At 45.1% G+C, this 16,297-nt stretch overlaps 1 protein-coding gene across 1 annotated transcript in view; it reads left to right on the top strand.

Moving 5' to 3' along the window:
- The window catches only part of Mcm3ap (minichromosome maintenance complex component 3 associated protein), a 49,722-nt gene that overhangs the window by 22,393 nt on the left and 11,032 nt on the right, over positions 1-16,297 (top strand). Inside the window, exons 17-23 of the mRNA XM_090350863.1 lie at positions 435-587; positions 3,474-3,671; positions 5,637-5,705; positions 5,785-5,919; positions 10,329-10,482; positions 14,058-14,316; positions 14,474-14,571. Of these exons, the coding sequence (XP_090206989.1) occupies positions 435-587; positions 3,474-3,671; positions 5,637-5,705; positions 5,785-5,919; positions 10,329-10,482; positions 14,058-14,316; positions 14,474-14,571 (1,066 nt within the window). The remainder of the gene's footprint in view (positions 1-434; positions 588-3,473; positions 3,672-5,636; positions 5,706-5,784; positions 5,920-10,328; positions 10,483-14,057; positions 14,317-14,473; positions 14,572-16,297) is intronic.

The raw sequence follows: 16,297 nt of genomic DNA, 5'->3' as shown, positions 1-16,297 counted from the left end.
GGCCTGGATGTTGTCCCTGAGCTCTTCAGCTCAAGGCTGCCGTCCTACCCTAGAGCCACAGGCCCACTTCCTGTTTTCTAGATATTAATTGAAGATAAGAGTGTCTCGGCTTACTTGGTAGTTGTAGTACCCTGTATTCATAGTACCCGGTAATTGTAGTACCTGGCTTGCTTTATGGTATCCAGGCTGGCTTTGAACCTGGATCCTCAGATCTCAGCCTCCTGAGTAGCTAGGATTATAGGTGTGAGCCACCATGCCCAGCTTGAGTTTTTTATTGGTTAGAAATAAGAGTAGTGCTAATGAGCTTTTTCAGTTGTTTTAATTACCATGTATTAGGATAAAAGTTTGTTTCTTTCCTCTCTTTAAAAGTCCCTTTTACATCTGTGGTCTCTGGCACAGCGTCTCTCATGCTGCTTGCTCTTGGTCTTTCCTAGGATTGCAATGGAGACAGATAAGAGAGCCCGAACAACGCGCTGCTGTGAGGATGTCTGTGCCCACCTGGTTGGCTTGTTTCTTGCTGAGGAAATTTTCCAGATTGCAAAGGAGACACTCCAGGAACTTCAGTGCTTCTGCAAGTACCTACAGAGGTGAATTTTGTGTTTTCACAGACTGAAACTGATATTATAGGGAAGTCTTTTACCAAGTTTAGTATGCATGAGCCATCAGTTCCTTTAGTCAAAGATAAAAGGATAACCTAACATTTGATAGTGTAAGGTCTGCCAGTAGGAAACTCCACGCATTTCAGGAGAAGAATTTATTGCGCAAGGAGAGAGCAAACCTCCTGCCGCCCAAGATTGAGTTGAAGCAGCAAGAGGACTTAAGGTAGAAAGTGAGAGATTATATAGGGGGAGGGCTGTGGCCACAGCGAAGTGGATGTGATCTCAGAGGATGGAGAAGTAACTCAGACTGGGTGACTTCCCACTGCCCCCAGGTATGCCATTTGCCAGGGTTACAGTTGTTGGGCAGGGGTTTCCAGGGTGCAGGGTGAGAGCCAAGGGAAGAAGTCATTTCTTCCAGGAGAACCTAACAGTTAGCTGTGAATATCTTCAACGGATTCTATGCTAATTATATTCTTTCGGAACCCATACATCATGTATCTAAACATTCACACTCAGGGAAGAGGTAAGGAGTTTGATTGCATTTTAACAAATATTTATAGTGCTGTTATCAGATACATTAGACATGGAGATGTTTGTCAATACAGGAAACAACTTTGGCAACTGGTCTGTGTTATACCTGTGATTAACACTTATAATCCTAATTACTTAGAAGGCTGAGATCTGGAATTTACAGTTTGTAGCCAGCCTGGGCAGATGAATTAGTAAAACTCTTTATTTCCAGTTAGTCAGTATAAAAGATGGCTTATGGTAGAGCACCTGACGCGAGTGAAAAAGCTGAAGGAGAGTGCTTAGTTCAAGCCCAGTACCAGTACAAAATAAAACACATCATGGCTTCGTGCATCAACATGGAAAGCTTTCCAAAACATAGAGATGTTCTTTGACTTCCTATGAGGGCCTTTTTTTTTTTAATTAAAGAATTTATTAACATTGATTTTTACATCATATTTCAAATGACATGTTTAACAAACAAGTGTTCAAGAAGGGAATCTCTATATACAATCACTGGCACTTAGTTTTTAGAACATAATCAAAATTTGACTAAGGGTTTGTATATCATGGATACACATTAATTTATGTAATAAAACATTGTGTCTGTAGAGTCATAGGTTTTCTATGAGGCTGTTTTATAATAAACTTATAAATTGTAAGTATTTTTAAGTTGAAAATATATTAAATCCATCTAGCACACACCACATAGAGCACTGTAGAATATTTGGTTTTTACTATTGTGATTTCATGATGAGCTCTTCAGCTCAAGGCTACTATTCTACCCCTGGGCCTGGGTGTTATCCCTGAGCTCTTCAGCTCAAGGCTATTGCCCTACCCTTGAGCCAAGCCCCACTTTGTTTTCTAGAGGTTAATTGGAGATCAAAGTCTCAGGTCCTTTTGTGCCGGGGCTGGCTTTGAACCTTGATCCTCAGATTGAGCTCAGCCTCCCTGAGTAGCTAGGATTACAGGCGAGAGCTTCTGTGCCAGCTACCTCTGAGCTTTTGCTCAAAACTACTACTCTGCCACTTTGAATCACAACTTCCCTTCCTGTTTAATTGGTGGGTAGTTGGAGATAAGAGTCTCGCAGACTTCTGTCCAGGCTGGCTTCAAACTGCAATCCTCCGATCTTCATCTCCTGAGTGGCAAGGATTACAAGTGTGAGTTACTGGCACCTAGAAATTTCTTGGAATCTTGAAAGGTTTTTGTATGACATATCTCTAAATCCACTGGATTTGTATCACTTTGACCATAGATATCATAAAGTTGAAAAGCTATTAAAGTTGAATCATCAAGTCAGAGTTCCTCCACAGTGGGGAAAAAATGCAATTTATAAGTATATATGGATATACAATATATATATGTATATAAAATGTATATTCAAAGTAAATTGTTTTGTCTTAGATTTATATAGAGTAATGTAATCCTAAAGAAGGAAAATAATGAACATAAATTCAGCATGGGGTCAGCTCAGGAGCAAGAGTTAAGAGTCTGCCTCAGAAGGATGAAAGACTGGTTATTTCATTTATTGTTGAATTAATCTGGTATTTTTTTTTATGTATGTTTTGTTGCGTGTGTGTGTGTGTGTGTGTGTGTGTGTGTGGTGGCCAGCTGTGCATGTGCCCTATATGTTTCAAGCCATTCCTTACGCCACCTGGTAGAAGGGGTAGGCCTGAGCACGGTTGTGCCTCAGGCTCTTTGTTACTGTCTGGTGTGCCGTGAAGAGTGCACTCCATAAATGACACATGGTGCTCCACTTGTCTGTGCTGACCTGGCTCCTCAGCTGACATTGCCCACAGTTATATAGGTGAATGCTGCCGGAGTGTCGGCTTGCATAGTGATGTGTGCCAGGTCAAGCCAGCTGTGTATCTGTGACCAGGTGAGTGTTCTGAGGCTACTCAGTGTGAGCTCTTAAATTCAAGAGTACTTCCATTCTCATTTTCCATCAAGCCTGCGTTTAAGTTTGATTTGTTTCTCAGTTTAAGAGCTATTACTGGAAAAGACCTAAACAGATTGTCAAAAAATATATTTTCTCATGTTAAGGTTCTGAGTTGTATTTGTATTGTACATGTGGGTGCACTGGTAATGCACCTTGAACTCAGGGACTGGGCACTGTCCTCAAACTTTTTTGCACAAGACTAGTGAGTACTCTGCCACTTGAGCCTCTACTTGTTGCCTTCTAGTGGTTAATTGGGAATAAAGAGTCTTCTGGACTTTCTTGCCTAGGATGGCTTCAAATTGCCTCAGTCCTCAGATCTCAACCTCCCGAATAATTAGGCGAGAGACACCTGACTCATTTGTGTGTTTTCTCCTGGCATTTGTTTGCCTTAAGTATACCCAGTGACAATTTGTTGGTGTGTTTTCTAGGTGGCGGGAAGCCGTTGCAGCCCGTAAGAAGCTCAGGCGCCAGATGCGGGCCTTCCCTGCAGCCCCCTGCTGCGTGGATATGAATGACCCCCTGCAGGCGCTGGCGCCCAGTGCAGAGCGCCCCATTGCTGAGCAGAACCTAGCCAAGGGCCTGCTAGATCTAGGCCACGCAGGGAGAGTGGGCATCTCCTGCACCAGGTCAGTGCTAGGCCATGCCTTCTGAGAGCCTCGTAGTTTCAGGGGCTGGACTGATACGTGTATCTGTGGGTGAAAATGGGTGGAACCAGGAAGTGAGGACAGGCACAGGAAAGCATTTTGAATGTTGTCTCTCCTACAGTGGCAGATAGAAGGCTTGCATCACCTCTGGGAAATGGTGATCTGCCTTCACACTACTTTCATTTTGAAGGGCTGGTGGCATATGGAGTCAGAATGACCTCTTCTCTTCCTAGTCTTCTGTCTATGTTTATACTTGGCTCCTCCTTATTGGGGAAGCTGGAAGTCCATTCTGACCCTCTGCCTCCAGATAGTCTGCTCTGCCCTGCCTCACACCGCCCTCTGTCTTCATGGTGGTGGTGGTGTTTCTATCCACGAGCTCCTCCCTACTGCTTCTGCTGTTCTCCGTGAGATGCTCTAGCTCTGTGGCCAAAACTGTCCAGTGTTGACCCTGCTGACTCTGACCTTTCTCATCAGTGCCAGTGTCATTGCCTTAGTGCCACCGTGCCCTTCTGGGGGGCAGGCAGTGTAAAGTGCCACACCAGGCACCCCCTGCTTCTTCATGGTCAGCCTAGCACGTTCTCTCTGACCTTAGCTGCTCCTGCATCTGTCACTGGGGTGTCAGTCTGGCTGTTGCAGGGCCTTGTGTGAGCCTGTGGGTGGCGTGCCTTCTCTTGACTCTTGGCTGGCATGCGTATGGTCTTGCCTCCTAGAGTCACAGCTGTCTGTGACTACTCTTCCCTCCTGCTCAGTCTCCTCTGCTACCCACGTCCCCTGCCCCCAGCTTCCTTCTTTGCATCCCAGGTGACCTCACTTACTGTTATATTGACAGCTCCTCCAGTTCATCAGCAGCCAGATTGCTCTTCCCAGTGTTTAAGACTGTCCATTCTGAGCACAGCCCCTGAACCAAATCTTCAGTGTGCTCTTCCTGGCTGGCAGGATACCATCTTGTCAGATCCTAGGCTGTGCTTCCACCCTTCTCTCAGACCCTCCCATAGCCCCAGTCCCAGGCAGCCCCTGGTGGGAAAGGCATGGCCACAGCCACAGCAGGGGTCTTCTGACACCCGTGGTTGCCTCAGCTGTCCTATGCCATGTACCCAACCCAACCCCTGGCTCTTCCCAAATATGCCAGGCCTGGTAGAGGTTACTCTGTCCCAATGCAATGAGAGCCTACGACTCCTGCCTTCTGTGCTGCAGATTCCACTGCACTGGACTGCCAGAACGGAGACTTTTCGATGAGACTGTGTCTGTGTTGCTGGATTTCCCATGGTCAGCACTCAGTAGTAATAATAGGTATTTTGCATTCATGGACATTTGTGGAACAAAGGTGCTCTCCAATCTCCTTATTTTTGTACTGGTACTAGGGCTTGAATTCAGGGCCTCACACTCTTGCTTATCTTCAGTCATGAGATACCATGAAAACCACCTCTCCTCTGCTGCTAGCTTTTGCCGGCTAACTGGAGATGTCTCTCAGGTTTGTCTGTTTGGGCTGGCCTTCTAAGTAGCTAGGATTATAAGTATGAGCCGCCAGCGCTTGGCTTTCTCATCCATCTGTTTCTTTTTGCTTTTCTTTTTTTGTTCGATCCTGGGGCTTGAACTCTGGTCCTGGGTGTTGTCCTTGACCTCTTCAGCTCAAGGCTACCACTCTACCCTTTGAACCACAGCCCCTCTTCTGGTTTTCTGGTGGTAGCTAATTGGAGATGAGTCTCTCAAACTTTAGTGCTCAGGCTGGCTTTGAACTGCGATCCTCAGATCTCAGCCTCCTGGTTACCTAGGATGACAGGCGTGAGCCACCACGCCCGGCTCCCATCCATCTATTTCTTTATCAGAAAATGTTACCTCGTCTTCCCCATCGGGAGCCAATGGCCAATTACTTTTCCTCAGAAACATCAGTAGATACTTTCCAGCCTCTCACTGTGGACTTGATGTCCCTTCTCCCTTTCTTTGTAGGTTGAGGCGGCTCAGAAACGAGACAGCTCACCAGATGAAGGTCCAGCACTTCCACCAGCAGCTGCTCAGGTCTGTCAGCCCGGCCTGGGTGCCTCTTCAGCCTGGGAGTACACACACTGGCTCACCCTTGGCGTTTTCTCCTTTCCAGTAATGCGGCCTGGGCGCCTCTGGACCTGCCGTCCTTCGTAGCTGAACACCTCCCTGTGACGCAGGAGCGTGTGTTTTGGAAACTAGTGCTAGTCTTACCTGACGGGGAAGAGCAATCTCCAGGGAGTCCTGGCAGGTAAGGGAGGGCCATGGATGGGCCTGGGTTAGGGTATTCCTCTTGTCCTTAGACTCTCGGTCTATTTGTGAAAAGTGATATGAAATTGGCACTTTAGAAGGGGCTAGGGATTAAACTAATGACCTTGGACGTGCCAGGCACACACTCTTACCACAGACTCAAATCCCTTGCCCTGAAGTTGACACTTGGATTTACCTTACTTTTTTGTCCCATATACTAAGCAGCAGTCTTAGTTCAGAGCATGTAAGTTGTTATTTTAGCTAAGGCTTCTGATTAGAGTCTACTTATTTTTTTTTTGTCAGAGACTAGAACTTGAACTCGGTACCTATACTTTTGCTCATTTTCTAGTGCTCTACCGAGTCAACTCCTGTACTTCATTTTTGACTCAGGTAGCTTGTATTTCTTATTCTCTATATTTCCATTTTACTTTAGAAAAAAAACTTTTGGGGTTAAATAAAATTTTTTTTTATTGTAATTAGTAAAAGGGTTACATGATATTTGCCAGATAGAAGGTGCATTAATTCACATACATTGATACCCTTTCACCTGTCTTGGTACCCATTACCCTCCCCCATAAATAAAAATTTTATTTTATTTTTTGCTAGTCATTGGGCTTGAACTGACATCTTAGGCGCTGTCCCTGAGCTTTTTTTGCTCAAGGCTAGGGCTCAACCACTTTAAACCACAGCTCTACTTCCAGTTTTCTGGTAGTCAGTTAGAGATAAGAGTTTCACAAATTTTCCTGCCTGGACTGGCTTAGAAACAGGATCTTCACCTTCTTGAGTAGTTAGGATTACAGATGTGAGCCACTGCTGCCTGGCCTGGACCCATTACTTTTTAACTTTTTTGTTTTATTTTATTCTTTTTAACTTTTGGGGTTTTTTTTTGTCTTTTATTTTATTTTATTTTTTTGACTGGGGGACTTGAACTCTGGGCCTGGGCACAGTCCCTGAGCTCTTTAGAGCAAGGCTACCATCCTACTGCTTGAGCCACAGTCCCACTTCCGGTTTTCTGGTGGTTAATTGGAGATAAAGAGTCTCAGGGACTTTAGTGTCCAGACCAGGAGGCTAATCCTCAGATCTCAGCCTCCTGAGAAGCTAGGATTACTGATGTGAACCACCGTGCCTGGTTTGGTATTTTATTATTTGGTACTAGGGATCAAACCTAGGATATTGCACTTGATAGGCAAGTGCTTTGTGCCCAGTCCCAGTCCTGAACACGTTACTTCTCTCTTTTTTTTTTTTTGCCAGTCCCGGGCTTGGGCTCAGGGCCTGAGCACTGTCCTTGGACTTTCTCAAGGCTAGAGCTCTACCACTTGAGCCTCAGCACCACTTCTGGCTTTTTTCTATGTATGTGGTACCGAGGAATCGAACCCGGGTCTTCATGCATGCTAGGCAAGCACTTTAACCACTAGGCCAAACTCCCGGCCATACACATTACTTATTATTTTTTTTTAATTTTTATTTTTTTGTGAGTCCTGAGCCCTGTCCTTGGACTTTCTCAAGGCTAGTGTTCTACCACTTGAGCCACAGCATTATTTCTGGCTTTTTCTATGTATGTGGTACTGAGGAATTGAACCCAGGTCTTCATTCATGCTAGGCAAGCACTCTACCACTAGGCCAAACCCCAGGCCCCATTGTTGTTTTAGTTCCAGTTGCCATCTACCTAGGGTGGGATAGAATCTCAGAATTGTTTTGATTTACTTTTCCTTTATGGCCAGGAATGTTGAACGTGCCTTCATGTGATTATTTGCCATTTTTCCTCTCCATTGCCCATTTGTTGATTGGTTTGTTAGTTTTGGAGGGAGTTAAGTTTTTGAATACTTTATGTGTTTGAATACTAGGCCTTTGTTGGATGTATTGCTGGTATATATCTTCTTCCAGTCTGTTGGCTGTTTCTAATGTAATGACTATGTCTTTTGCTGGGCTGGAACTTTTTATTTTGATATCATCCCATTTGTCAAGTTTCTTTCCTATTTGCTGTGCACCTGGGACTCTATGATTTCTAATGTTTCTCCTACTCCATCTTGTAATAGTTTAATATTTCAGGTCTGATGTGAGGTCGTTGGTCCACTTTGGGTTGATAGTGGTGCATGGTGGCAAATGGATCCAAATTTAGTTTTCTATACAGGAGGGATGCCCAGTTTTCCCAACACCAATTATTGATGAGGCTGTCTTTTTTTCTACCATATGTTTTGGGCTCCCTTGACAAATAATCAGATAACTGTAAGTATATGGCTTTATTTCTGGGTCTTCTAGTGTGTTCCATTGTTCCATTGCCAGTACAAAATTATCAAATTGTTTTTTTTTTTGTTGTTGTTGTTATTTTAGCTCTATAATACAACTTAAGGTCTGTGATTGTGATACCATCAACATTACTTTTTTTTGTGTGCCAGTCCTGGAGCTTAAATTTAGGGCCTAAGCACTGTCCTTGGACTTTCTCAAGGCTAGAGCTCTACCACTTGAACCACAGCACCACTTCTGGCTTTTTCTATATGTGGGGACCAAGGAATCAAATCTGGGTCTTCGTACATGATAGGCAAGCCCTATACCACTAGGCCAAACTCCCGGCCCTACTTTTTTTTTTTTGTCAGTTGTTGGGCTTGAACTCTGGGCCTAGGCGCTGGCTCTGAGCTCTTCAGCTTAAGGCGAGTGCTCTATTACTTTGAGCCACAGTGTCACTTCTAGTTTTCTGGTGGTTAATTGGAGACAAATCTCATGGATTTTGGTGTCCGGGCTAGCTTCAAATTACAGTTCTCGGATCTCATCCTCCTGAGTAGCTAGGATTACAGGCATGAGCCTAGCTCAGTGAAAAACATCATTGGGAATTTGGTGGGGATTGTATTAGATTTGCAGATCATCTTTGGCAGGATGGCCATTGTCACCAGATTGATTCCGCCTATCCTGAACATGGGAGTCTTTCTTTTTCCTGATGTTGTTTTCCATTTCTTTCTTCACATTTTTATAGTTTTCATTCTAGAGGTCTTTTACTTCTTTGGTTAGGTTTATTCCTAATTTTTTTTTGATGCTATAGTAAATGGAATTATTTTCCTAATTTTCTTCTCTTTTATGTGTTGATTTTTATGGGTTGATTTTGCATCCTGGTATTTTACAGAAGCAATTGATCCACTCTGTGAGCTTGGATACGTTCTCGGATTATGTTGTCTGCAAATAAGGGTAGTTTGACTTCAGCTTCCCCTGTGTAAATGCCCTTCATGTTGTTCTCTTGCTTTGTTCTTCAGCTGTTTTTCCCGGTTACTTTGTTGACAGGGTCTGACTGCCACCTGGGGGTGTGTGTAGCTGAGCCTCAGTCCACCTACTCCAATTAGGTGTTTAAACTAACTTTAAGTTAGTTAGTTTGAGGCTCTGAGACCCATTTTCATCTATGGAAAATGGAGTCTTTGTACTTTTCTTCCTTGGGCTGGCCTTGAACCATGATCCTCCCAAGTCCTGGGATACAGGAATCAGCCTCTGGTACCTGGCTGATTGGTTTTTTTTTCTTCAACATTACTTTTTGATTTGCTAATGTATATCACTTGGGATTCTTGAGATTTTCAGCATGGGAAATTTTCTTCTGTAAAGCTGTATTTTAGGCCGGGAGCATGGTCTAGTGGTAGAGTGCTTGCTTAGTATGCATGAAGGCCTGGGTTTGATTCCTCAGTAACACATACTCAAAAAGTTGGAAGTGTTGGGGGGGGAGGGAAATGGGTACCAAGACATGTGAAAGGGTATCAATGTATGTGAATTAATGCATCTTCTATCTGGCAAATATCATGTAACCCTTTTACTAATTACAAAAAAAAAAAAAGTTGGAAGTGGTGCTGTGGCTCAAGTGGTAGAATGCTAGTCTTGAGCAAAAACCAAACCAAACCAAAACTGTATTTTAAACTGTAATGATGTTTTTGTTATCTGAGAATATTTTCTCTTTCACAGTCTTTTTTTTTTTTTTTTTTTGGTTGGTCATGAGGCTTGAAATTTGGGCCTGGATGTTGTCCCTTAGCTCTTCAGCTAAGGCTAGTGCTCTAACATGTGAGTCATAGCATCACTTCCAGTTTTCTGGTGGTTAATTGGAGATAAGAGTCTCATGGACTTTGGTGTCTGGGCTGGTTTTTTTTTGTGGGGGAGGGGTCATGGGGGCCCTACTACCACTAGGCCAGACCCTCAACCAAGCTAATTGGAGATAAGAGTCTCTGGCTTTGTATTGCCCAGGCTGGCTTTGAACCTTGATCCTCAGAGCTCAGCCTCCTGAGGAGCTAGGATGACAGGTGTGGACCTCCTACCCAGCCCAGGCTGGTTGTGAGCCTTGACCCTCAGCTCAGCCTCCTGAGGAGCTAGAATGACAGGCGTGAGCCACCTGCACCTGGCTTAGAATTTGATTCTTCTTAAAATGCTATTTCCTTTTATCTACAGAATTCTAACAAACTGGCTAAAGGTCAAGTTCATGGGAGACGATGTCTTGGCGAGTGATGCGTGCCGTAATGCTGGTGAGATGCAGACCCTCACCATTGTTAATGCACTCAGCAGCAAAGGGGAGCAGACAGTCTCTGTGAACGTGTGTGTAAAGGTGAATAACAATCACTGCCTTTCCTTACTTCCTGACTTGAATTTTGTCATTTACCCTTCAGAAATCATTAGGATTCTTCAAGTACTATTTTTTTCTAACATTGTTGTAGAACACTCTAGGACAGGCTCAGAAGCTAGTATAGTGTCTGTCCTTCTCACATCTCAGTAGAATTCCAGCTGCCTGTTTGGTCTGAGTTGAGCTGCCCAGGTGCTGGTGGCTCATGCTTCTACTTGTAGCTAGCCCCTCAGGAGGCAAGAGCCCGAGCCCAGGCTGTTTGTCAGATGAGAAAAGTGTCAGATGAATGTAACAAAGACCTGAGATGACCAACTAAGAAGAAAAAAAAGTTAATTTTCACTCCCAGTTGTGGCATTTTAGTCTGTAGCTAGCCCTCTCACTTTTGCCCTATCTGTAAAGCAGCCTATTATGGCTGGGACCACATGGCAGAGAAAAATTGCTCATGTGTTGGCTAAGAAATAAAACCCAGGATGGGAAAGCATTTGGAGTCCTACATTCCCTTTGAAGAACGTATTTCTAATGGCCTAATACCTCTGCTAGGCTCTACACCTTCTGTTTGACCACCTCCGGTAGTGCCAAACCGCAGAACAAGTCTAACAATTGTGTAACACTCAGGATCCAAATCGTGGCAAGCCATGAGCTCTGGCTGCCACAGACCTCTAAGAGTCCACTCCGAGCCATCCTGACAAGTGTACAAGTCCAGCTAGGCTCCAGTGCTAGGGAGTGAACCCAAGGCTGTTACACTGGGCAAACACTGTTCCACTCACCATGGCCTCAGCCTCACCTATGATGTTGTACACATAATTCAGAAGCCCTGAATCACTCCATGGATCACTAGTAACTCAGATCCTAGGAGATGAGAAGCAGTGTGATTTCATATGGTTTGTTGTTATCTTCTTAAAATACTAGCTTCCTGACACATTAGGTATTAACAAAATATTTTAATGTTTAATCCTATGCATATATCACTATATTGGGCAGGTTTTCTTTCTTTCTTTCTTTCTTTCTTTCTTTCTTTCTTTCTTTCTTTCTTTCTTTCTTTCTTTTCCCTCCCTCTCTCCCTCTCTCCCTCCCTCCCTCCCTCCCTCCCTTCCTTCCTTCCTTCCTTCCTTCCTTCCTTCCTTCCTTCCTTCCTTCCTTCCTTTCTCTCTTTCTTTCTTTCTTTCTTTCTTTCTTTCTTTCTTTCTTTCTTTCTTTCTTTTTTAAATTACAACTTTTCTTCCGTGTAGGGGGGTCATGGGGCTTGAACTCTGGGCCTGGGTATTCCTGAGTGGGCCTGGGTATTGTTCCTGAGCTTTTCACATCAAGGCTACCACCCTACTCCCAGAGCCACAGCTCAACTTCTCATTTTCTAGTGATTAATTAGAGATAAGAGTCTTAAGGTCTTTTGTGCCCAGGCTGGCTGTGAACCTTGATCCTCAGATCTCAGCCTTCTGAGTAGCTAGGATTACAGGTGTGAACCACTGTGCCTGGCGATTTTTTTTTTGCTAGTCCTGGGGCTTGAACTCAGGACCTGAGCACTGCCCTTGGGCTTTCTCAAGGCTAGAGCTCTACCACTTGAACCTCAGCACCACTTCTGGCTTTTTGATATGTATGTAGGGTACCGAGGAATCGCCTGATCTTCGTGCATGCTAGGCAAGCACTCTACCACTAGGCCAAACTCCCGGCCCCACTTCTGACTTTTTCTGTGTATGTGGTATCCAGGAATGGAACCTGGGTCTTTGTGCATGCTAGGCAAACACTCTACTACTAGGCCAAACTCCCAGCCTTGTCTAGGTGTTTATATAGCCTAATTGGTTCCCTGAGAAGTTTTGTTTAATATGAACCTATTTTTATTTAGATCTTAGTTTTCATCATATGTATTTGGAAATGAAACCATTGTCCCCCTTTTTATTTATTGGAAATAGCACTGCATTAGTTCAGAGCTGTCATCCAGCTCATAGAGAGTATTGCTTCAGGACTAACCAAAGTTTGATCATTGTTTTGGTGGGTTAAACTGAACTTACACTGTTTGTACTTTTTTAGTACATCTTAAAATTTTTTCAGGAGCATGTTACTTATTGAGGCATATTATTGCTTAATTAATCCAATTTCCCTGAATTAATCCAATTTCCCTGTGAAACAAGGGACTAGGGAATGTAACTCAGACAACACTTACTTAATATGGTTAAAGCCCTAATCCCAGGAAAAGAATACGTGTAGTAAAGTGTTGTGAAAATTGATCTACTTGTGATTTTTGCTGCTATTATTGTTGGTCCTGGGGCTTGAACTTAAGGCTTGGGTGCTGTCCCTGAGCTCTTTTGGCTCAAGGCTAGGTACTCTACCCGTTGGGCCCCACGCTCTACTTTCTGGTGGTGAATTGGATGTGTGTCTTCTAGACCTTCCTGCCTGGGCTGGCTTTGGAGTAGCTGCAGTGGCTGAGACCTGTAATCCTAGCTACTCAGGAGGCTGAGATCTGACGATCAGTGGTTCAAAGCCAGCCTAAGTACTAAAGACTAAAGACCAAGAGACTTTTACCACCAGTTAATCACTAGAGAAAGAGAAGTGGGGCTGAGACTCAAGGGGTAGGGTGATAGCCTTAAACTAAAGAGCTCAGGGAGAATGCCCAGGCCCAGGGATAGGGCAGTAGCCTTGAGCTGAAGAGCTCACGGACAGGGCCCAGGCCCATAGTTCAAGCCCCATGACCCACAAAAATATATGAATATATATAAAAAAAGAACATAAAAAGTTGAATAGTTACACCGGATACATAATGAGAAATAGTTGTTCCCTGGGTTTGATCTCTTTCTCCTCTTTTTCCCTCCCTATTCCTTTCTCCTTCTTTCTCCCTTACCTCCTGCCCTGCCCTGCCCTGCCCACCCTTGTCTCTCCTCCCCTCTCCTCCCCTCCCCTCCCTCCCTCCTTCCCCCCTCTTCCTGTATTTATATGCCCTCACTTGGTTTCTGTTTTCACTCACAGCTGGTGCTCTACCACTTGAGCCACACCTCTACTTCTATTTTTTTAATGTTTAACTGGAGAAAAGAGTCCCAAGGAGTCACTGGCAAGGTGACTCATGCCTGTAATCCTAGCTGTTTCGGAGACTGAGATCTGAGGATGGTGGTTCAAAACCATCCCAGGTATAAAAGTCTATGAGACTCTTCACTTAACCACTAGAAAACCGGAAGTGGCCCTGTATCCTAAGGGGTAGGGTGGTAGCCTTGATCTAAGGAGCTCGGAGATAACGCCCAGGCCCAGAGTTCAAGCCCCTACAACCAACAAAACAAAACAAGCGTCTCAAGGATTCATCTGTCTTGGCCGGCAAACTGAGATCCTCAGATCGTAACCTCCGGAGGTGCTTGGATCATAGGTATGAGCCTCGGATGCCTACCATCCCAGGAGGATTGGAAGCCAGCCTGGGCAAGAAAGTCCATGAGGGTCTGCAGCAAGAAGCTACCTAGGAGGTGTGGCTTAAATGGTGGAGGGCTAGCCTTGAGCTAGCCTAGGATGAAGTGCTTTGGCTGCTTTTGTGCTGGGACAGACCAGCGCATCCTTGCTCATGCCTATGGCTGGGGGTGTTGCAGGTGGCCCATGGTGCTCTGAGTGATGGTGCCCTGGATGCTGTGGAGACCCAGAAAGACCTGCTGGGAGCCAGTGGACTCATGCTGCTGCTTCCCCCCAAAGTGAAGAATGAAGACGTAGTAGAAGAGGATGTGTACCGGCTGTCCGCCTTGCTGCAGCTGAAGCAGCTCCTGCAGGCCAAGCCCTTCCACCCTGCACTCCCACTGGTGGTTCTTGTGCCTAGTTCTAGATGGCATGCTGTTGGGAAGGAAGTGGAAGATGGTGAGTGAAGAGGTGGCGATGTTTACTCAGTGGGTGGACTGGGGTCTGGGAAAGAGCCTGGGGCTGGCGGTGGGGGAGCTGTGAGACTGTCACAGCAGGGCGGGTCAGGCAGGGAGTACTGCTGGGGATGCTGCGACCACACTGTTTCTTTTTAAAGGTTTGATGCTACAGGATTTGGTTTCAGCTAAACTGATTTCAGATTATATTGTTGTTGAGATCCCCGATTCTGTTAATGATTTACAAGGTACTGTGAAGGTAAGGAATCCTGATTGTTAAAAAGGTATCATATAAAATAATTTCGCTTTTTCCCTTCTGGTCTACACTGAATTTTGAACAGTTAGTGCTCTCAATTCCCCCCTCCCCCAGTCCTGGGCTTGCACTCAGGGCCAGAGCACTGTCCCCGGGCTTTCTCAAGGCTAGCATTCCAACACTTGGGCCACAGCACCACTTCCGGCTTTTCCTGTGTATGTGGTACCAGGGAATTGAACCCTAGGCTTCCTGCATGTTAGGCAAGCACTCTACCTCTTGGCCACGCTCCTGGCCCATAGCGCTCTCAATTTTACTTTTGCAATTTATACAGATAATTTCCTTTTTTTCTTTTTTGTGCCAGTCTTGGGGTTTGAACTCAGGGCCCGGGCACTGTTCTTGAGTGTTTTCAAGGCTAGTGCTCTATCACTTGAGCCACAGCAATACTAGCCAGAAGTGGTGTGTGGTATGTATGTGTATGTGATACTGAAGAATCAAACCCAGGACTTCATGCATGCTAGACAAACACTCTACCACTAGTTCACATTCCCGGCCCAATGTACAGATTATTTTCAGATTTTAGAAGCACACCAAAATAAAAGATAAAAATTGCTATAAATTTGTCAACAACAAATAGTTGTGTAAATTTTTTAGTTTTTTTAATTTTGTATTATTACATGTGCTGGTTCTGGGGCTTGAACTTGGGCACTGTCCTTGAACTTGGGCCTTGTCCCTGAATCTTTTTTGTTCAAGGCTGTAAGGCCACTTGAGCAATACCTCTACTTCCAGCATTTTGCTGGTTAATTAGAGGTAGGAGCTTCATGGACTTTCCTGCCAGGCTGGCTTTGATCCACGATCCTCAGATCTCAGTTTCTTTAGAAATATGAGCCATTACTACCTAGTTTCATCTTTTTTTGGTGGGTGTGGGGGGGTGGTCATGGGGCTTGAACTCAGCCTGGGCGCTGTCCCTGAGCTCTTCAGCTCAAGGCCACCACTCTATCCTGGAGCCAAGCCCCACTTCCCATTTTCTAGAGGTTAATTGGAGATAAGAGTCCTTTTTGTGTCTGGGCTGGCTTTGAACCTTGATCCTCAGATCTCGGCCTCCTGAGTAGCTAGGATGACAGTGAGCCATTGCGCCCGGCTCATCTTATTTTTATAAATTTAAAATATGACTATTTTTATCTCTAAATGTCAGATTTGGTTAGATTACCTCTCTTGGATAGTTGTCGTCCTTCAAGTATGTAAAGAAGTGACTGCCAAGACTGGGGGCGTGGTTCAGTGGTAGTGGGCTTGGCCTGACTGAGCATTCTCAGGTGAAGTCCCGTGATTACAGGAAGCTAGGAAAACAGGGGGTGTGGAGTTTCCTGGCATGGAGAGAAGCCACACTGTTAAGGCTGGGAAGATGAGTCTGCTCCTGTGGGTGATGAGATGGCCTGGGTCCCTCCCGAGGGATTCTGCAGGCCTGCTCTTCAGTTGGCTGAGGTTCAGGTAATCCCCATCTTGGGACCCTGCCAGATCTGTCTCTAGGGTTCAACAAAGGTCAACCACAGAGGGCTGGGAGTTTGGCCTAGTGGTTAAAGTGCTTGCCTAGCATGCATGAAGACCCGGGTTCGATTCCTCGGTACCACATACATAGAAAAAAGCCAGAAGTGGTGCTGAGGCTCAAGTGGTAGAGCTCTATCTAGCCTTGAGAAAGTCCAAGGACAGTGCTCAGGCCCTGAGCTCAAGCCCAGGA

Source organism: Megascapheus bottae, chromosome 1 (assembly GCF_031878675.1).
Source record: "Megascapheus bottae isolate mThoBot1 chromosome 1, mThoBot2.hap1, whole genome shotgun sequence".
Taxonomy (NCBI): domain Eukaryota; kingdom Metazoa; phylum Chordata; class Mammalia; order Rodentia; family Geomyidae; genus Megascapheus; species Megascapheus bottae.
Note: the sequence above shows the minus strand (reverse complement) of the source record. Positions and strands in the feature narration are given on the sequence as shown.